We start from the raw sequence: 23129 nt of genomic DNA on the forward strand, positions 1-23129 counted from the left end.
GTGCTGTCTGTATTAAATAGCTGCTCAAAAGTTTTGGATGCATTAGGATGATTTATGACATATAAACACAGCTGGATAATCTCTCTTTTGTTTACTTTCTTTGTGTTTCTCATGAAAACAGTTATTTAAAAGCAAAACAGAACCCAGCCCCCAGCGTGTCCTTAGTGCTATAGGGAAGTTTGTGGCTTGTTACAACAAACTCTTTCTTAGTTTTTGACTCATGGTGATCAAAAAAAAATATATTCCATAAATAATTCTACTTTCAGTAATGTTTCTAATATGAATAGTCCCTCCTGCAGGTTTACAGAGAAGCAGAACAGATGCTTTTAAACTTTGAGAAGGGAGTTGGGAATGAGGGAGCTTGTTTCCCAGTCTGCACCCCATTTGTCTTCAGCGATCTGTTGGTTAATCTCCCTCTATGCACATGCTCAGTATAAAGAACTACTTTTGTCTAATTAAGAAGTACCCTGAGATCTTTGGAATAATGGAAAAAAATATTGAATGGTTTCACTTACGTTATAGCTTAATTTGCTACTTCTAATTTAAGAAAAATGAAACTGGTAACGTTTATTTCAATATACACAGAGTTTATATGAGCAAACTGAAGGTAATGAATTAGCACAAAGCAAGCTTATTAGGTGGAATGTTTCAGATTGGTGTTGGCTGAAACTACTCTTGTTTGTTTACCTGCATACTTGATTAATATTTCTTTCATTATCTGCATATTTAATTGATGTCTAATTAATTGCTCTGTTGATTTCCCACATAATTAATTATCCACTACTTAATCATTGATTCCCTGCATAGTTAATTGACTTTCTGCTTATTTGATTTTTACACTTAATTGATTGTAATTCATTACTCTATTGCTATACCACCTAATTAGCAACCGGTTAATTGGTTATCATTTGCTTGTTTTGATCTAATTGTTTAGGCCCGTGATCAGCGCAGCTTATCCTCTGCTTTCTGACCTCCTTTTCCAGTCATGGTGCATAAAAGCATTTCTTCCTCTATTTTGTTTCAATCTCACTTCTAAGCAGAGCACTGATAACAGCTGTTGAGGGGAGAGACAAAAAACAGCCTGAACTTCTAGGGAACGCAGCTGGCAGTCAGGAAGCAGAAACAGTGGCAAATAAAGCCTCAAAAGAGAAGTGACCACTGCATTGTGGAATTTCAGTGTTCAGGTGTGGTTAAGCTGTTTATTAGATAATCATAGGTTTTGTGCTGGGAATATTAAACATGCATTTAGGAGAATCGTCATCCATTGGGTTAATGACAAGGTTTTTAATAGAAGAATAATGCTAAATAACAGAGCAGAACTGAATCACAGGAACGTCTGCATTATAAACTTAGTACAATCAAAATGAGAAAGCGTGTGCGCTCAAGACAGCAGAATGGCTGAGAAGGAGCCTTGCCGTGCTCATAAGACCATCGTGGGTCTAATATACATTTTACATTGCTGCTCGTGTGTGTAGGATATGGTATATTTGTACAACAGGAATAGTTTGTGGGCTGTTTTTCAAAGCTGTGTTAAGAAATGGAGGCGTATGATGCCTTTTAGTTTTGAGGTGTTTGTACTATTTCTAAAGATTATGTTGTTTTTGTTACAACAAGTGTAAATGAGTGCCAGCTTTGTTATTCTTAACATTCAGAAGCTTTTTCTTGGGTGGTGTGAACCACACTGTGTGTCACAAAGAGAGGATAATAAGGTTGCATAGGACTAGTGATCTTTGCTTTTGTTATTAGCTCTGAAATACAGCTTTCCTGTTCTCTTCCCTCCCTGATTCATCCCAAAGTTCATAGAAGATCACTGTATTTTTGTGTTTATTGGCTAACCTGAATTTTAGTTTGTACCCCAAATAGCATTGGCTGCTCCAGCTTGCTTTCAATGAAGGCAGTCCTTGTTTTCCTTGTTTTCCTTAGGGGGACAGAGGGAGAGGAGAAGATGAAAGCAATGTATGGGTCGGGGCTTACTGTACATAGCTGAGGAACCAGTGTGCCTGAGATTGGCTCCTGGCTGTTGGGGGTTTCTTTAGAAACAGAAGGAAGCAGTGACTTCAAAAGTCAAAGCATCACAGCAAATTTCATTTTAAAACATTGACCAATATACATTTCAGTGACATTCTTCAAGCTACGGCAGGGGAGATTCAGGCTGGACATTAGGAAGTATTACTTTTCAGAAAGGGTGGTCAGGCACTGGAATGGACTGCCAAGGGAGGTGGTGGAGTCACCGAGCCTGGGGGTGTTCAAAGAAAGGCTGGATGTTGTGCTGAGGGACATGGTTTAGTGGGAGCTATTGGGAATAGGTGAACGGTTGGACTGGATGATCTCTTAGGTCTTTTCCAACCTTGGTGATTCTATGATTCTATGATTCTTCATTTACTGCTGCTTCATAAATTTTCACTGTTTTGTCTGGTGTTATTTTGGAGAACTAAAAGAATTTTTCGTCGAACTTGTATGTCAAAGTATATCAAATCTTGATATTTCTCTTGGTGTCACATGTAATTAATGCTGACTCTGCCTGCAACGCGATGTTTTGACTTGAGTATAATACTTCTTTTTCCTTTTCCTTCCTTAAATTTTCCACCTTTTCCTCCCTGGTTTTCTCCATGTAGGTTGATGACTCAAGATGAGGCCTGATATTTTTCCAAATTTGAAAGAAAACATGTCTGTGTAGCTACAAAGTGAATGGGAAGGAGAGAGGAAGACACTATGCTTGCATAGCTGTAATAGGATGCAAGACTTTGTGGTGTAGAGCACTGCAGATCTTCTGACCTTCCTCCCCACTCTTTTATTAGTGGCAGAGCCACAGCTGAAGATAATTGGTAATGAGCTCAATGAGTAAAGGAAAAAATGGTGTAACAAAGCATACATTTGGTATCAAAAGCCTTTATTTTCTAACAAACATTTCTAACTATTTGTGTTTCCAGTACTTAAATTGGTGATTAGAGAATTAGATTTGTGCCTAGGTGAGGTAAGTTCTAAGGTTGAATACACTTGAAAAGTAAAGGAAAGAACAGTGAGGTCCATGACCAGAGAAGCTGAGCTTCTCTATATTGCAGAGCTAGTCTGTGAAGGATAAAATGTTTTGGGTTTGTACCAGTGGAATCAAATCTGGGCAATGACTTCATGTCTTAAACAATTTTCTGTTTTTCAGATGTTTGTAAAAATGTGAAATTGTGGCATTGTGTAAGGCTGGAAGTGGGGAAAAAAATGACTTCATCTATCCTGTTTCCGTTCAGAGTAGCAGAATGGCTTGGGTTGGAAGGGATCTCAAAGATGACCTAGCTCCATCCACCTTGCTGCTAGCAGGGTTGCCATCCACCAGATCAGGTTGCTCAGGGGCCATCCAAGCTGGCCTTGAACACCTCAGGGATGAAGCACTTTTCTTAGGTTTTAGTCAGAAGTATTTTGGCCTGTGAGAATCTGGGTAGAAGTTGTACCATTTCTTAAATTTGTTTCGTGATTCATTATGAATGCTTTCATTTGATGGTGTAACAAGTCTGTTAGCTGTGTTAAAAGAATCAAAACCTCCTTAACTACCGGTAATAGGAATAAATGACCAAATTTGGAAATATTAATTAACATTGATTAATTTTTTTTAAATTTATTTTTCAGGAATCAGTTCCATCTTCATGTGTAAGCTTTGTAACTTATTTTCACCAAATCAGTCAGAACTATTGTCTCACGTCTCTGCAAAGCACTCGGAAGAAGGGACTAACGTGGACGACATCATTATTCCACTCCAGCCTCTACCAGCACCAACAGACATAAACAGAAATGGAGAAGGTACTTTGATAAATGAAGTAAAATGTAATTTTCAAACAGTCATTTAGGCTTTTTTAATGAAACCTGTGGTCTCGTGCTTCTTCACTGTGTGTACAATTTACATAGCTTGCTTCTACAGTTTTCACCACGTGCTGCCAACATGAATTTCATTTAGTGCAGATTAGATCAGAGGATGGACATGGATAAACGCAGCGTGTGACAGAGGATGATTACAGTGCTCCATTAATTTTAAATGTCAAGTACAGCAAAGTCTGCTTCCTAGAGCTTTGATTTAAGGCTCTAAAAGCAGCGGAAGGAGTGTAAGTGCCAGACAGATCAGTGTTCTTGGGCAAGCAGCCGGAGCACCGTGGGCTGGGAAAGGGAAGGAGGTGAAATGCTTTGAGTTACAAAACTTACTGCTTTTGGAATTTCAGATAATAGTTTGTTCTGAGGAGGCAGCGGCATGATTCATAATTAGTTACTGTGCTTTGATACTAGTTCTAGTAAATTAAACAAAAAAACTTGTAAGCAATTAAATAAGTTACGTTCATGACTATTTTTAATGGATTATAATTTCAATCCCTTGTAATATTAGCAATGGGTTCAAAATGATTCAGACTTTATATGCTTTATAAACTTACTGAACAGTGGATTCATGTTGTTGGCAAAGGTCTTGTTCTAATACAACTACCAAGATTTCTAAAATCCTTAATAATTATGGTTGCTGATTATAAGGAAAAAAATAACCCACTCTAATATCACACTTGAACTAATATTTTTATCGTTAACATTTGTGTGTGGCATTTCTTCCTTTGCTTACCAGCAGTAATTCAGTAGGTACTTTGACTTCATGAATGTAAGAAGTTATTTCTAATGACTGGTCACATAGTGTTCAGCTGTTACCTCCTCAGATGGCTGGTGTGGAAACGTTTGCGTCAGATTATCATATCACACTATGCCTAAAATAAACAGTGCTTCAAATCTCAAAATCCTCTTCTAATTTTATTTTAATTATACAGAATGAGTATCTCAGCTATGCAGAATCCATCTTCCTTTCTGCATCTTTTAGTGTCCCGTTACCCCTTCCCTAAGCTGTATCTCTGAGCACGGTGATTACGGTACTTTGCAACATGTTCTTATTCCTGTGAGTAAAAAGGCTCTTCTGTAAACTTCTTGTTGTATTTGTGGCAGGAACTATCAGCACTTTTGTCCTATGTTGTAAGGCAAGCATCACACATTCATTGGAGTAATATGTAATTGAAATAAAGATCTGAATGAGCAGAAATCAGACCTAAGCAGCTTTTAAGAGCACGGCTTTGTAAATCTACTTGTGTAAAATCAAACATTGGTGTTTAAAGTTACCATTTCCATTGCTCTTGGTCAATACTTTGTACCATCTGATGTGATTGTGTGGTGCTGTCTTTTTCAGATTATTCGGTCTAATTCTTTGGCATCTGCTTTTAGTAAGAACGTCAAAGTGAATTACTCACCTAGAAAAGATACTACAATATTTCTATAATATAAACAAATATCAAATCTTTCTCATTACACAAATTGATTGGAGAAGAGAGTAGTGTATTCTGAAGTCCTGTTCTTCAGTTTACTGTTTAAATAATTAGGAAGCTTCATAGCAGAATGTAGGAGTTTGAAAATTTCCCCTTCTGTTATGAGCTCTGTAGCACAGAAAGGTTTTAGTATACTTCTTTTTTTCTCTGTGGACCCTTCTGTAATTTTTAGTGATTCAGTGTTGTCACTAAAGGGAGAAGTGACTTATGAATGACAATATGGAACAGTTTCCTTTCAGCTGCCTGATAGATGAACATATTTTTGTCTTTTGCAAACAGTTTTTCTTCCAAGTATAGGTAAAAAGCGTATTTACTTTGGAATTGGTATAGATGAGTGAATGTTGAGTTGTTAATGGAGCTGTGTTCTGCCTGAATACTAAATCAATGATTTTATAAGTACTGTGAAAAAGTAAAATGCTGATAATACATGTTTATTACTCTGAAGTTATTTTATTGGTAATACACTCTGCTGAATTTTAGTTAGTCACACCACTTTCCCATAATTAGATCGTGATGTATTTACACTTGATTTGTCCTAACTGCTTTGATCAGGTGATGCTAGAGCTGTGGAATCAGGGGACCAGGCAAATGTTGCTGTGGTGAAGGTTATGGATAGATCACAATTTGTTCTGCTCTGGATTATACCAGCCTTGTTTGGGAAGTGACAGATATTTACTGATTTACAGTAATCACTCGTACTCTACTTTTCTGTGGGATTTCTGTTCGTAACTTTCCATAATGATCTCAGTTTTCTTTCGAAGTGCCTGTCAAAGCCCTTTGCTTTTTTATTTTTACTTAATCAGGTTGGTAATGGTTTGAGGAGCAGCATGGATGATCCTAAGTTCATCTATTTGTAGTATTATTCCCTGATGGATTGTTGTTATAGGTTGTATCTGCATTATGCGATACGTGTTTTCTGCAGCACTGTTTTCAGGCCTTATCTATTGATTATGAGAACTGGAAGAAGTTATTTGAGTATGAAAATGTTCCACAAGAGGTATAACTCCTTAAGGTCATGTAAAAAAAGAGCAGCCTTATCCTGACAAGAGGACCAGCTATAGCTAGAGCATCTGTTGAGGCTGCAGGGCTAAGAGCTGTTCCTGGGTACCAGGATGTGTGATCACTGTTGCTTTTACATGAAGTTGTGGATTTTCATCCGTATTTGCAGCAGACTGTGAATACAGCATGTACTGTTGTAATCATTTATGTAAAAGAGGATGAACCTGTTTTTTATTTAGCTGACAGATGAAAATGGTTTGCTGTTGCATAATGCACCCAGCCATTGCCATTTGGCCTGGTTGTTCATGCAAACACTTTTACAGTTGTTTTGCAACTTCTGACAAATTTTTGCTTGAGTCATGCTGTAGCTATCAGCTCAGTGACTGTGCTAAGCTGCATATATGGGTTTGGAGAAAAAGGATTGTTTGATAGGGATTTATTGTATCTTCCACTTTTCCAGAGTCAGAGATACATGCCTATTATGTGGTTTTCTTAATGTTGTTTTGTACATCTGAGACTCTAATTACTCATGCACTTAAGACTGAAGGGGTAGAAAGCCAGTGAAAAAATATGATTACAGTACATAGTTTCATCCATTTGTTGCATTTCCCTGTGTGTAATAAAGTGGCTTGGGAAAATTCTGGTTTGAAAGGGTGTTGGCCCTTAGTGAACCAGTTTTGGTTAAGTTTGATTCTGAGGCAATCAGTGCAACCACTGTACAACCACATCATTAAGCCCAACAAAATCCACACTGCTGGAGTGCCGTGATCTACTTCAGTGTATGAAGAGTTAAGGATAGTGTGTATGTATTTGTAGTTGCTTATTTTAACTTCAAGGGAATGATTAAATAGAATTCTGCTGTATCAAAACAGAAGGCCTCATAAATGGAAATATTCGGAATATTCTGAATATTTCTGACATAGCTGATTATTAAACAGACTGATTTTGAGAAGCATATGTGAATAATTACTGTGAAGGAACAGTATAGAAGTAGATTTATATAGTTTATTTCCATGTCCTGTTTCTGAAATGCCTTTTCTTAGTGCCATTGAGTACATAATTATACAGCATAGCACAGAACGTTTTCTCAGCATATTGCCATTGCACATCCAATACCAGTTAACATAAAGATTGATTTCGGAGAATCTGTAGTGGGTGTAAGAATACCTGGAAACAGCTAAGAAGGCAATCATGGAATAAGATCCCACTTATACAATCTTTCTAATGATCAATTTAAAACTTAAGCTTCCCACCAGGCATTCTTGAGATAAGTGCTTTAATACATCCTTTTAGTAAGGTGGGACCATTCTCATTGGCTTGCTTATTTGCTAACAGGTCAATGACAAAGTAGTGCTCAACTATTATGCCTAGTTCAGCTTAGGTGGTACTTTGAGCTGTGGTTAGTATGATGCAGTGTGAATGGATAGCAGGTGGCAAACTGAATGGGGGAACAGCTGGAATTCATGGTCATGTGCATCATTAAAAATTGAATTTGGGCATTGTTCATTTAAAGTGGCCTGAGGTTCTGGAAGGAGGAAAGAGCAGGAGCAAGTTTTGGTGATTGTATCAGTAGTCTATGAGTCTATGAGTCATCCTGTTCCATTGTATGCTGCTGCTTAGCACTTACATGAGGCCTTTTAAAATATCTGACAACTGTTGGCTGTTCTTCTAGCCAATGTAATGTATATGTGCAGTGTAAGCTCATTTACAAACAGGTGTAAATTTACATATTCTTTATGTTGGTTGCCACACCATTAGAAACTACAATTTCATAGTCCACAGAAAGGGATCTACCACCAACCTTCAGAAGGAGCAGTTCTCACAGTTCTGTTTGTAAACAGGATTTTGTTTCCATTCCAGTTGTAACATGAAAACACTGTTCTCTTTTTCATTTACTTTAAAACTGTTAGCAAGAGGTAAACCTCTTTTATCAATTTTCTTTTTTTTTTTTACTAATGTGGTGAAATTTGTTTTGCAAAAAAAAAAAAAAGATAATAATGAGAGGAATATTATACCCAGAGGTTATATTCACTCCTCAAACCCAGGATTTAGTTACCTAAAGTAACTTAAGCAGTATCTGCATTCCTCAAACTATGCCTGATAGGTGGGCAATTTGACCTTTTTGCAGATTGACATTGAAATGTTGTTGGTTTTTTTAATTGCAGTTAATTTCTGTAGCTCAAGGCATCAAATACCACTTTTTTACAGTGGTAACGAAGAGAAGTTTGGAGAGTACTGAAATCACCTTTCTCTGTTTGGTGGTAATTGACACTTTCTGGAGTGTAGCAGCACAGAAATTCAGAGTGCTGCTCATGAGTAGTTGCAAAAGGTGATGTGAGAAAAGTGGTGGGGTTTTTTTTCATTTATACTGGAGCTTTTAGTTTTCTTGTGACATATTTAAATAGATGGGTACTCAAACACCACTATAATAAGACAGAATGCTTTCTTGTTCACTTGATATCAATTACATGATTATCTGAAACTGTGGTCTCTGTGTGTGGGTTTTTGTTTGTCTGAAATACTTAAGGGAAGTGATGAACAGATTCAGAAATGATGCTCCTACCACCTCCTGTTCTCTTGCATCATCTTCCCTTTAGATTCCTTGAGGTCATTTATTTTTCCATATGTTTTAAGTCAACCAATTTAGCAGGGGCTTTTGGCATATCTGCTTGAAAATCATATGTTTTTTAATTATTATTCTTTTATGATTTTGGGGACTTTTATATTGTCAGTCTCAGTTTACCAGATAGAAAATAGGTACTGGCTTATAAATATCTGATAAAAAGGTTTAGACGATTGTTAATCTTCAGTTTTGGTGAAAGTTCCTGGAATAAAAGCACTGCAAGCTTTTCATGCAGAGGAAAATTTATGAGTTACACAGCCAGTCTGATTTAGCTTGAATAATCTCAAGACCTTTTCACACATTCAGAATTGCAACGGTTACTTCATTACTGGGCATTTCTCTCTCTGAAATGAAGCCAGAAGACGTAATTCATACTTTTCCCATCTGTGCCAAGCAGAGAGAGAAAACAGCCATAAGTTTTTGAGAGGAGTGATTTTGTTTTTATTTTTTGCACGAGTCTCATATTTTGGAAATGAATGGTAAGAATGCTTTCAGGGACCTCTTTGCTGTTGTCACCATAAGCTGACATGGACATGAGATTTCCTTTTTTTTCCCCCTTTTCTTTCTAGAGCATTAAATACAAGGTTACTGGCAAAAACTTGCTCCTTTGTTTTTCTCTATGATATTACAAAGATGATGGCTGACAGGGACTTCATACATGTTCTATTTCACTTAGCACTTTAGCACACCTAGCATTTTTATGCACATTATACTGTAGTTTTTGTTTTTTGCTTGTTGGTCGTTGTGTTTTGTTTTTGCAATTACAGTGACTGTATCAAAGTCTTTCCTTTTAATTTTCAAAGCTGAACATCACTGCATATTACTGAAGGCTCTTAAATGGCAGAGCCCCAGTCACCCTGGGATCCGGAGAGTATTCAGGCCTTATGTGATCTGAAGTGCATTCTGGAGAGTGCTTTCTATGTTCATTTAATATACAAGACCATAGGTGTCTGATATTTGATAAAATGAATGCTAAAAGTCTCGAAGAAGCTTGACTCCCTGTTCCTCCATATACCATCAGACAAACTCCTCTACATGCACACTAGTTTTTCTTTCTCAGAACTATGCAGAAATAGATCTGATATTTTACCAGATGCCTGCTCAGGAGCAAATACATGCTTGAAAAGCTAGCATGCTTTGCTCTTCATGAACTGAGCTTCTTGCAGAAGAGCAGATACAAAGTAATTAAAATACATACAGTAACAATCAGGTAATTCTTCAAATAGTAAAGCATAAAGAACAAAAAGTGCTGGAGATTAACAAGAAAGATAAAAAGCAACTCTTTTAATTGTATAAACAATTACACCAGAGTAACTGATAGCTAGGATGAAATTTCTGAAAAGTATCTGGACACTGTCTGGAAAATTCCTCTCCTCTTAGTGTTGGCTTTCATTCATTAGAAGTTTTATGCTGGTCTAACTGGCTGTGTCACTCTTTATGTCTGTGAGAGTCTGATAGCAGAGTTGCTTTTGAAGTAACTATGAAGCAGTGATCAGAGCCGTCCCAAGCGAGCGATAGGAGCATGAAACTAGAAAGTGTTGATAATAAAGAATCATGGGAATTTCAGAATCATAGAATCACAGAGTGCTTGGAGTTGCAAAGGATCTTAAAGACCATCTGGTTCCATCTCCTATGTCATGGGCAAGGACATCTTCCTCTAGATCAGGGTGCTCAAAGCCCCATCCGACATGGCCTTGAGTGAGAATGTCATTGGCCCACATTATTAAAAGAAAAATGAAGTTATGGTTTTAAAAGATAAAGTGCTTTTCTCTGAATGCATCTCAACTGCTTAAACAATTTATTTGAGAGTGATTTAAATTAAAATGAGATATTTTTTATGGAGCGTCAGAGCAGAGTAAAGCAATTCTGTAGAATATGCATGCTGATACAATTATTCAATAATCTAAAAGAATGCTTGCAGTGTGATTTCTGTAAAATTGTAGTACTCTGATATCTGTCAATCTCAGTAACATATTATTGCTTTGTGACTAGGAGAAATGCCAACAAATGTCTTTGCTTAGAAGTAAACCTGTATGAAACTAACCTTTTTCTGTTTTTTGCTTTTTTTTTTAAGCTTTTGGGGTAGAGACTCTGAATCTTCATTTAATATTGCTCTTTTTCAGCCAGGTACTGGAGTAACCCTACGAGATTGCATTATAGCTTGTTTCTAACTCTTAATTTCCTTCATTTTTTTTTCCGTAGAGTTTCTTGCAGTGAAGAAGAAAAGGGGCAGACCAAAAGGATCTACTAAGAAGTTATGTGTGGATGAAGATGTTGCAGAAAATAACTCTGTTCTGAATGAAGAAGCTCAGCCTGGGACAGAAGAAGGGCCAGAAGTGGCTGAAGTCTCACCAGGCAGCTTGGAATGTAGGAAATGCAATCGGAAGTTCTCTAATATGCGTCAGCTGAGGAAACATATCTGCATTATTGTTTTGAATGAAGGAGAAGAGGAAGGAGATGGAGGTAAGAGAATATCCATTAAAAAGATACAAAGCATATTGTGAACCAGTGTTTTTCCATCCTGATTACTCCTAGTCGTTAATGTTGATTTTCAATGGAAGAGAATGGACTGTTTCTTGTCATGTAAAAAGCATGTTGAAATAAAACTGAGAATAAAGTTTGACATTTCTTTCTTTTCTTCCAAAAATACTGAAGGCTTATTACATTAGTAGTCTTAGACTCACTAAAATGCTTATTTTGCACAAGAAACTGTTTTGAGCAGAGGATTGCTGTTTTCTAATGGGAACTGATGTAGCAACATAGGTGGGTATCGTGCATAGATGAAGAGGTATGATTCCATAGAGATGTTTCTGTCATTCCATTTGGGAAACCTGAATTCTGTTCTTTTCTTGTGATAGACAAAAGAAATGCCTTTCAAGATGGCTTGCTATGCTGTATAAAAAGTAATGCAAAGCTCACCTCTTCTATTTTACAAAAGTTTTTGTATCATAGAATCATAGAATGGCTTAGGTTGGATGGGACCTTAACAGTCATCTGGTTCCAGCTCTCCTGCTATGGACAGGCTTGCCATCCACTGTATCAGGCTGCCTAGCACCCCATCCAGCCTGACCTTGAATACTTACAGGGATGAGGCATCCACAACTTCTCTGGGCAATGTGTTTCAGCACCTCACCACCTTCTGAGTTAAAAATTTCTTCCTAATGCCTAAACAAAATCTTCCCTCGTGTAATTTAAAGCCATTCTTCCTTATCCTTTCACTGTCAGACCATGTTGTCTCCTGCTTTTAAGCTCCCTTCAAGTACAGGAAGACTGCAGTGAGGTGTTCTCAGATCCTTCTCTTCTCCAAGCTAAACAAGCTGAACTTCTTCAACCTTTCTTCATAGGAGAGGTGCTCCAGCCCTCTTACTGTCTTTGTGGCTTCAGGAAACTTGCTGAGAGTACACTTGATGCCAGTGTGTATGTTGTCGATAATGATTTAAGAGTACTACGTCCAACATGGACTTCTGGGAGACACCACTTGTGACTGGCCTCCACCTGGACATAGAGCTGTTGACCACAACCCTCTGACTGTGACCTTCCAACCAATTCTTTATCCGCTGAATAGTTTAGCCTTGAATTCTTTTCTTTAGCTGCATTGTTTAACACGCATTGCATATTGCTGTGTCGATCCTACTTACAGACAGTATTTGCCATTGCTTTTTTTTCCATTTTTCTATTACTGTTTTGTGTCCACTCCATCATTATGATACACAGTGAGCGTGACTGCATTTTGCTTCCAGTGAGTTGTGTAGTTTAACCCCTGTGGCTACGACTAATTTATTTAAAATGGGTTTGGAATATGTTGACAGCACAGAAACTCTTACCTGATTGTTTTGGGTTTTTTTTCTGTCATCATTGGTAGGATTTTTATGATACATGTAGAGACATTTACTCCAGCAGTCTCATCTCTGAGAATGCAAGTGTCTGTGCCCTTTGCTGTTTGTATGTGCTAGGTACAATGTTAGCATTTGCATCTTTTTGTCAATGTTGCCTTTTCTGCATGCCCTTTTAAAAGAAAAAAGTGTCAGCTCAAATTAACTGCACTAGATCTGTTAGCTCATTAGAGCTGCTAAATCTTATCTGGATCTGTTTTGCTACAAAACACATTGGCAGGTTTTTCAAAGTAAATTGCTTAGTCTTTTCCTTTAAAAAAGAAAACAGCCTCAATTTTATTTGAATGGAACGTTTTTTATTTATGTTCTGGCAAAAGCAAGTCAGTCAAGGAAAAATATGTCATTCTTGAACAACAAACAGTGAGGGCTTTTAGTTGTTGGTGTCTAGTGCAGACAGTGCCTCCAGCCCAAAGTTTCATACTTAGGTGGCAAACTGTGAAGGTATTGAGCACTATTTTTTAACTTGAAGGAATAATTGTTTGGATTACACCTGGGCAATTCTGTCTTCAGTCATCTACTGTTAGTTAACCCATCATGGGAGAACTTTTTCACCTCTCCCTTTGATGTATGAACTGTTTTGGAATAACTTTCCAGTTTTAGAATGTGTAGATAAAAGTAGTGTGCGTGTTGTTATTATCCTTTGAGAACGTGATTAGATGGAGTAGCTCAAAGCTTTTTGATGAGTGGACAAAACCAATATTATTTATCATAGCTTTATTGTTTTACCAGCTCAGAAAATATGTTCTCTAAAATTGTAGCTTTTGGAATATTATTATCAGACTGAGTTTCCATTACAAATAAAGTTCTGAGGATGGAAAGTGAACAAAAAAGTCTAAAAGACAAAGAAATAATGTAATAGTAAATGTCTTTTTATCTGTTCACATAATTTCATGGGGACCTGTTCATACATGTACAAATATGCCAAGATTCGAAGTTGCTGAAGTTGTTTACAAGAGCTTGTGTACTGGAGGTTTCACCATGTCACTGAAAGCTGTTAATCTCATTAGTTCACCTAGGTGAGCTACAAAGCTGCCTAGTTTTCTACGTGTCGGTATGTTCTGTGTTAATGAGTTGGAGTGCACTATTGCACCATCTGTGAAATGGTGCTATTTTTGCATTGTTTTTTAAACCTGATCCTGCTCTTTTCGTTGGGTGCCATTTTACTGCATAATTCTGATAAATGCTTAATAGTCCTGTATTAACTTCTTGCCTGAGGTTCATAGTCACAATTTAGAAATCTTCATGTTTGCTTTCAGGTTTTTCTTTTCTACTAGGAGCCTTAAGTAACAGACTAACTAGATGATATGGAAATTGCTTATGCATCTGATCATATATCATTCTTCCCAGCAACTCTGCTGTCCCTGTTTTGAGATGAAGGAGTGGAAGTACAGGCAGTGTTCAAAAGCATCTTTGATTTAGGCAGTGGCACGAAAGTATTTATTTTGTGTGTGGCTTTTTTGTTTATAATGTTTGAGAAATATTGCAGTTACTTGAGTAGACATGGTTGATGTCAACGATTTCTAGACTGAACTATCAGTGAGACAAAACTTCTTGAAGTTCTACGTTTTAGTGCACGTGAGAACAGCAGTACTGAAACTTCTGCCTCAACATTTCTCTGTTGTTGGTGTTCATAGAGCTGGGTGGAGAATTTTGTTGAGGCTCTTGGAACCTTCCAGTTAAAATACCTTTTTTTATTTCTGACACAGTGGTTGGAATAAGTGGCCAAAAAAAGTAAAGACCTTTGACAGCAAGTTCTTTATTGTTTTTATCCTCTTGCCTAATGCAAACAGGTTTTTCCCCCACCCTTTTTTTGCACAGCTTTTGTCATTCCAACTTCAGATTGCTTTTGTTTCTCCACTGCTTCTGAGATTTTTTTCCTACTGTTTTCATCTATCACGTTTTTCATTTCTTGCAAAGTTTATCAGTGTGTGGATATCTGATATCTGAATGTATTACTAATAATAAAATATATTTTCACTTTGTACTGGATTTGGCTGGGATGGAATTAGTTTTCTTCAAGTGACTCATAATGTGCTGCACTTTTGATATATGACCAAAATAATACTGTTGACACACTAGTGTTGTAGCTAGTGCTAAAATATACTAAACTTAAATATTGAGATGCTATATATTGATATTCTGCATGATATTCTTTACTGAGAGGAACATAAGCGTATTGAGCTGAAATTAAACTATCAGGAAAGTTTACCAAATAATAAAACATGTTGCTCTTTTTTATAGATCCCTAAGGGAAGTAATGAAACACTTAGCTTATTGGAGGTTTAAAAGTGCAATAGATAAACAACTATAAAACTGTATCGAGGCAACAATATCTGTTGGTCTGAGAAATAATTGAAATAATTTCTCATTGAGATGGCCCTTCCCCTTTTTCAGGAGTCATCAAGCCTTACTGGTTGCTGAGTTCCTCTGTGCAGCTAACATGCTTCTTTCATACATAATGATTACCTTCACCTCACAATCATAGAATTGTTACAATTGCAAGGGATTTTTGAGGTTATTTAGTCCAACTTGCTGCCTTGAACTCCTCTGAGGAACCTGCTAGATCAGGTTCCTCAGAGATCCATCCAGCTTTTGCTTACAAATGCCCCAAACATATGCTCAGTAAACTTTATTTAATACAGGGTTTATCTGCCCAAGTAGGTTGCTTTGATTTAAGCAGTTACGTAAGCACTAATTTTTGTTTTTGTTTGGTTAAACTAAATTGGAGTTTCTTGTTAATGGGTTGGCAGGAGATACCATCCGTTCTTTTTGTCCTGAGACAAAGTTGGATGAGTTGAGAAATGTTTCTGAACACGTGAATAGAAAGGAGATGCTGGAGCTCCTGCACTGCAGTGGGATTGATCTGGGGATTTTGACTTTTCCTGGGTTGGCTCAGTTCCCCAGCTCCTGCTCTGCACTCAGTTGTTTTGAGAAAACAAGAAAACAAGATGAATTTAACCATCCTCCCCTTTCCGCTCTGCAGCTTATGTGAATCCCTGGGAGTTACAGGAGTGGATGTTTGATGTCTGGAAATGGGTTTTGGAGGGAAGATAGACTGCAGCAGTGGACAGCCCACCTATCTTCTCTGGATTAAATCACTTCACACTAACTAAAAGGATTTTTAATTTTGATTAAAGAAGTGCCTGTGTCAATAGAGAAACTTGCAAAAGTTCCAGTTCACAATTTAAGGCAATTTAATTCAAACATACAACTTCTTAAGTTAAAACGTAAGCATACTCAGGCAACTTAAGAAATTATCCTTAAGAAGTTATCTTACTGCTGGAACAGTATAACAGGCTTTGTAAGTGCTTCTGATCTGTTAATATTAACTTCTGGTGGTTCATCAGATTTTATCAGCAACAGTCTAGATATTCTTCTAGACCTTTTCAAGAGAGTCATAGAGAATTTGGAGCCTTCAGAATTCTTAAAAATGACACTTCAGCCTTAGTTTTAAACTTCTTTAACATCAGCTGGATTCTCATTTACATGAATTCTCTTTGCAAGTAATGTGCCAGTCTCTGCAAGAGAAACAATTATGTGTATTCATTTTGACTGGCTTCTATATTCTTACTGCTATGAAATATCAGTATGTTCTATGGAGAAAAACAATAATTTTAATGAACATTAGTTTAGAAACATGCCAATTAGGGATGTGTTGCTGTGCCTGTGAAACATAGTCCAATTATGAAAGCAGAGAGCAGTACTTTCAATTAAAGACTTAAACAGAAGCAAAGGACAGATGAACAGCCTGGTTCAACAGGACTTTGAAACTATTGGTTCATTCAGAGTTGTCAGTTTTCCTCATCAGCACGGGCATGACTGCTCCTTAAATGTGTTAGAAAATTCTAACTAAGGCACTGCAGTATGTTTCTTGCACAAACACAGCGAGAATTGAACGTGCCTCTTGCTAGGTAAGGAAGGTCAGTCTATTAGTCTGTTGAGTCAGAGTGCCAGCTGTCGAAGTGCTGAGCTGACTGCTTAGCAAGGGAGATGCAAAGTGAGGCAGTTTATCTAAATAAATCTGTTTGTGAGCAAGCAGAGACTCTTACACTTTGGAGAAACCTTGCTTAGCTACTTAGAGTGATACTTCCATTGGTCCTAAATCATCTCAAAATCACTGGTGGATGCTTTTTCAATGCAGTAAGAATAGTAGTAGGTAAATGTATGAAAAGATCAAAGACTTGTGAAAGATCAAGACTGATTTTGACTCTAATCTCTAGTGGGAACTATAAAATAATTTTTGCAAGGAAGATATCTGAATTACTAAGATAGAAAGCTATCCTGTATTATGGAAAGGCAATACTCTGTAGTCAAAGCTGAAGCTCATCTTTTGTCTCCCGCTGTTCTTTTCCTAAATGACCACCTAGTTCAGGTTAGTTTTGTTTGGTTGTTTTTGGTTTTTTTTTTGATGTGGAGGAAGAAAGCAGCTATCATTAGGAAGTAAGATGTTTTTGCTTTGGTGATTTGATGGAGAGTGGTTTGATATTTTTATGTCTCTTTCAGGTTACACACAGAATGCAGCATAGTTGTGTTTGTACAAAAATGTATTGGTCATGCTCCTTTACCAACAAACTGCTTCTGGAAGATGCTTGTTCCTCTCAGAAGGGGGGAGAATAGGCTTCAGTGTGGATTAGTGAGTGGATTTTGAAGTTAAGTAACCAGAACTTGACTTTACACTGAGAGGAAGGCTTTGTGTTTTGCACATATCATTTGAATGTTGATCATGTTCATACAAATATTCAGCTCTAGTTCAAGATGTATTGTTGATAAATCAGGTGAATTTTCTCCCTTACCTGCTTTTGGCCAAATTTGTGTGCCAGGTTTTCTGTACTACAGGGGTTTGTACAGCACTCAGTGCCTTCCTAGCACCTATACATGAGCTGATTCTAGTCCTGTTAATTGCATTTTTCTCAGCTCGAAGGTGGAAGCTGAGATGCAAGTCTGCTTGAAGTATTTACCAGCTTTGTTATGTATTATGTAAAAATTGCTTCTTAATAAAATTTCTGGAGTTTGTTTTGCAGGCAGGGAATTAGTCAGCTATATTTATTGTAATAGATTTGTTCTAGTACTTTTCCTTATTGACCCTTGATCAAACTGAATCAGTCATCAAACTGCTCTGCCTAACAGAGGCAAAATTAGGAAAGAAAAGCAGCAAGTAATATTTGTTAGCTTGTTAAGGCTGTAACAGTAGTTTTCATTAGTGTCAACGAACCAACAAACTCAACTGACACAACTCTGTCACTCAACTGACTCAACTCTGTCCTTCTCTTACTAATTTTTATTTAAAAAAAAATAAAATAAAATAAAATAAAATAGAATCCCAGTATTCTAAAGTTTATAGAGTTACAAGTTAAACATGAGAAGATCAGCCCAAAAAGTCTCCTGGTCTCTCATTACTCTCATTAAACGGATTCTTACTTTTTAATGGTTAGAAGAGAAGACTTGGGAGTAGGGTAGGAATCATGTTCCTACCAACATTTCACTGTGCTACCCTAAGCAAAATGGGGAAACTTCTGCTGTTAGTATCACATCTTTTGCTTCAGTCAGTAGTTCTGGATTTTTGTTAGCTATAAACATGCAAAGTGCCTTTTGTTCACAGGCATAGCAAATAATTTTCGCTAAATTGCTGCCCACTGAATGTGACAGTGTAATCAACTCAATCGACTTCTGTATTTGTTGTTTAACAATACATAAAGTAGCCTCAGCGAGGTACACTTCACTAGGCAGCTTGCATGCTGATGTGTTCTTTTCCTCTGTGGAGCAGGTAAGATGTTTGTGATCAGTCCTGCTGTGATATTTGTAAAGATGTGTTGTTGATAGTAAAGTAATGGAGGCAGTTTCATAAAGGAAACATGGGAAAAATACACTGTTAGTAAGCTGCCACGCAGCCTTCATCCCACTGCACAAGAAGTGTCTGCCAGAATGGGGTTATATCTTTATATTTAAATATCCCTTTGGAGTATTGCAGTGAAATGTTGCTGTTAGAATTACTCAGTTTCCATATCGGTCAATAAATTACAACTGTTCTAAGGAAGTAAATGGGGATATAATGAGATTCTTTGTGCTTATAAAGCAGTAATAATTTCCAGAACCATTGAAATCTACAGTGAAAAATTATTGTTGAGGAGAGCAATATATAAGTGAATTTTTTTAATGCAGTCTAAACTAACTCCTACATATTTTCTTTCCTTCTACTTTTGCATTTAGTTAGAGGAATTGCAAATTAGCCAAGTGCTACTTACCTTGCTACCTGTGCTGCATTAGTTTGTGCTTGTTCCTTTTTTTTTTTTTTTAAAGAATTGCCTATTGTCTCTAGCTCCTTTATTTTCCCATGATTTTGGAACCAGAAGCTCAGCTGAGTATTAACAGATTGCAAAATATTACTGCAGTGAGAACACAGCGATTTCCATGTAGCATGTCATGCTACTGCTTTTGCTATTTACATGTTATAAACGACAGAACACACTCCAGCTTGTGCTGTTACTGCTGTATTTTTATATATTGTTTCCTTATCCCAGCGCAGCAGCTACAGCCTTTTATGAATATACACTAAATACTGTCAGCTGCTTTAGATTTGGGGAAAAAAAAAAAAACAAAAAACAATCTTCTGAAATTCATTGGGTTCATTTATAATTTTCTTTCTTCAGTTTTGAGCTTTCTTTAGTCATTACCTCTGGAATATTTGCATAATCCCCTAATTTGCCATGAGAGTTTCTCTAGCCTGTATTTCCAGTCATTTCATCTAATGCAAGGAATGTTTTGAGTATAAACTTGAACCTCTCTTTTTTAAATTCTAATTCTTCATTTATAAGCACTTCTAGAAACAAATTTCAGTAAGGAATTCCTAATTTGCTCTAAGGAGAAAGAGCCTCAAGAAAGAGCTGAGCTGATCACGTATGTGTTATTTCAGATGAGTGTTTTGTAGACATTGTTGTTTTCTAGGTAGCAGGTCCAAAATTTATGCAGTTTAAGGATATGAAGGCATTCTGAACAGTAGAAGACAGGGGGTCATTTAAAAGTGCAGGCCTTCAAAAGGCAAAGTTACAGCTCAAGAGTTAGGCTGAACCAAATAAACTATTTTGAACTTCAGTGTTCAACGCTGAAAAAGAGAAGTATGTTTCTGTCTGTTGATTCATTGCAATGGTTGGGGGAAAAAGCCTAACCCAAAGAGTTTGTAGGAACATTTTCCATTAAACATGATGGGTAGTGAATCAAATACAAGGATAAATAATCCTGAAGTCACTGGGACGTGACTTCAAGGAGAAAAATGATTTGTTCTTTAATGATTAAATCATAAGAAATTGTTCCGGGTTTGTAGAATTTTTGCAAAAATCCACAATAATATAAAGATAATTTGGGAACACAGATGTTTCTCTGAGTCTAATTTTTATTATTAGTTTTTTTCTACTTTCTTTATTTGTATAATTATCATATTTTTTATTAATGAAAGGAGAAAAAATTTCCTTTAAGGATTCATGCAGCACACCTTGTTTAAATAACATGCAGTATTTTCTATAGCAGCATTCATTTTCTTCTGTGGTGTTCATAACTATTACCTGCATTTCTTTTGCATGTAGTTATATATATATTTTCTTTGATGTTTGCTCTTTAGGTAATGATTCTGACGTTGACCTTGACAGGAAGGAAGATGAGCGAGAAAAAACTCCAAAGAGGCCCAGAGTACAGAAAACAGAGAAAACTCCATCGACTAAGGAGACTGAGCAGGTTCCAGGGGCTAAAAATCCTATAATAAGTGTGGTTTTGACAGCCCATGAAGCTATTCCAGGTATTCAGAATCACCAATTAGTTAATCAAATTTGTTTCTGTTTATGTTGACACCATATAAAAGAGAAATTGGTCTATACTGAAATGCTTAGGGTACATGCTATCTGGAAAATCAAGTATTTAGTTTTTCATTTTGATATAGAATCTCTGTGTCTGGCATCAGGATCATTGTAGAGCTACTTTATAGGTGACAAAGACTGGGAAAAGACTCTGTGGACCTGAATGTATTTATCTGCATTAACATGAGTAATGTTGAGTCTGTGAGGGATTTTAAAGAAGAAAAGGAAATATCATTGAACAAGGAAAAAAAAGTATTTTTCTCTGATCATATCTTTATTTCAGCTCTTGACTCTATATATTTATGATAAATATAAATTTGATTATGAAAACACAAACAGCTCAAAGTATACAGAACTTAATATTTATGTTTACAAATAGATTGTTAGGAAATTTATATTTCAAAATCACATGAAGTTGCTGTTCAGTAGTTCTTCATCTGCGATTTTGCTTAGAGCCTTTGCATTGAAGGATTTTGAAATAATTTCAAACTTAGACTTGTATTTGCCTGTTGGTATAAACCTGGTACTCACCTGAATGACAAAATGCCTTTTTAGCAGTTTTGTGCATTATTTTCAGCTTCGTAGCCTTTATTGTTCCGTTCACTGTTGCTAATAGTTCTGAACAGTTGTTTTGCTTACAGATCTCAGAACAATTAGAATGTTGTGGGTTGGAAAATACCTGGATTTTCACTAACCACAGTCTTGATGCTTTTGTTTGATGTGACCTTGAACTCTTTCTTACCTGTTGCTGAGCACTCATTTTCCCCACAGTCTCTGCCACCTTTTTAGGCTCTTCCCACCACATTCAGCTGCTTCTTCCATCCTGGCCTCATTCCCCTTACTGCCACATTGAAGGCTCCCTTTTATGCCTTCTGTTGCTTTGTCCAAATAGAAACATGTGGTGCTTGGTTAAGGGACTCACGTAGTTGTTGGTTACCGAATTTATACATGAACAGTCGCCAAACAGAACTTTGGAGGAAGAGCTGTAATTTGGCTCTCCTCTGTCCAGGTGCTAAATTTTATGAACATTGCAACAATTTTTATCTTTGAGAACTCTACCTTTCCCTTAGTAAGTAAACAATTTTTTCAAGAGGGAAAGAAAAGGCATGATAGATAGTGCTATCAAAGCCCTATTTTCATAGGAAAGCAGCCTAACGAGGCAAATACCGAGAATAAAAATAATATATAAGGCATGTGAAGAAAGAAAGGAAATGAATGTTTAGGGATGTTTGTTGCCTTAATTACTACCTGGTAATTTTTTATTTAACATGAAGTTTCTGTTTTCTTCTTTCTATGCTTTTTAAATTATGGAGAATGTTAAAAATAAGTTCAACTTGGGAGCAGTTTGTGCACAGTAGGTTTCATTCAAAAATCTGTAATGGATTGAAGAAATGACAGTTAATTGTGGATTTGGAGCTGTTTCTGACTATCTTTTCATTTATTCGATTGGCAATTATTACGCTTACTAATTTGGAAGGTCCCAGGGAGAATATATACAATAAAAAGATAATTACTGTTATGGCAGTTAAGAATTATCCAGAATTTGCAAATGCTGAAAGCTTAGAAGATATTTTTAGCATTTTTAAATTCTGGTTATGGTTGTGGTCAATGATTCTATGTCCAGGTGGAGGCCCAAAATGAGCAGTGTTCCCGAGGGGATCCATCTTGGGATCAGTACTCTATAATATCTTTATCAGTGACATGATGATGGGATTCAGTGCACCCTCAGCAAGTTTGCTGATGACACCAAGCTGAGTGGTGCGGTTGATACAGCAGAAGGAAGGGATGCCATTCAGAGGGACCTTGAGAAACTCAAAAGATGTGCTCTTGTGAACCTAATGATGTTCAACAGAGCAAAGTGCAAGATTTTGCACGTGAGTCAGGGTAATCCCAGATATGTATATTAAGTAGGAGAAGAACTTGAGAGTAGCCCTGCTGAGAAAGACATAGGGTCCTGATTGATGAAAAACTTAAAATGAGCTGGCAGTGTGTGCTTGCAGCCTGAAAGGCCAGTGGCATCCTGGGTGCTATCAGAAGAGGGGTTGGCCAACAGGGAGAGGGAGGTGATTGTCCCTCTTTACTCTGTCCCATCCGGAGTACTGCATCCGAGTCTGGGGCCCCCAGCACAGGAAATATATGGAACTTTTGGAGAGGGTCCAGAGGAGGGCTATGAAGATTATCAGAGGACTGGAGCACTATCCTGTAAGACAGGCTGAATGAGTTAGGCTTGTTCAACCTGGTAAAGAGAAGGCTGCGGGGAGACCTCATTGCAGCCTTCCAATATTTGAGAGTTTATAAACAAGAGGGAAATCAACTTTTTACCTGGGCAGATAATTTCTCTCTAAATGGAACAAGAAGGATTTTAATTTCATTCTATTATTAATGGAGCAATCACTCCTTGAATGTTTTTCCTTTTTTATTCATGTGTTTCATTTTG

General features: G+C 37.0%; 1 protein-coding gene across 1 annotated transcript in view; it reads left to right on the forward strand.

Moving 5' to 3' along the window:
* Window positions 1–3623: 3623 nt before the first annotated feature.
* Window positions 3624–23129, forward strand: part of ZFAT (zinc finger and AT-hook domain containing) — a gene marked incomplete at its 3' end in the record, with an annotated part of 70672 nt that continues 51166 nt past the window's right edge. The window contains exons 1-3 of the mRNA XM_079533488.1: window positions 3624–3789; window positions 11158–11418; window positions 20461–20634. Coding sequence (XP_079389614.1) covers window positions 3636–3789; window positions 11158–11418; window positions 20461–20634 — 589 coding nt within the window. The 5' untranslated portion in view covers window positions 3624–3635. The remainder of the gene's footprint in view (window positions 3790–11157; window positions 11419–20460; window positions 20635–23129) is intronic.

Source organism: Tetrao urogallus (genome assembly GCF_951394365.1).
Source record: "Tetrao urogallus genome assembly, chromosome: 3".
NCBI lineage: Eukaryota > Metazoa > Chordata > Aves > Galliformes > Phasianidae > Tetrao > Tetrao urogallus.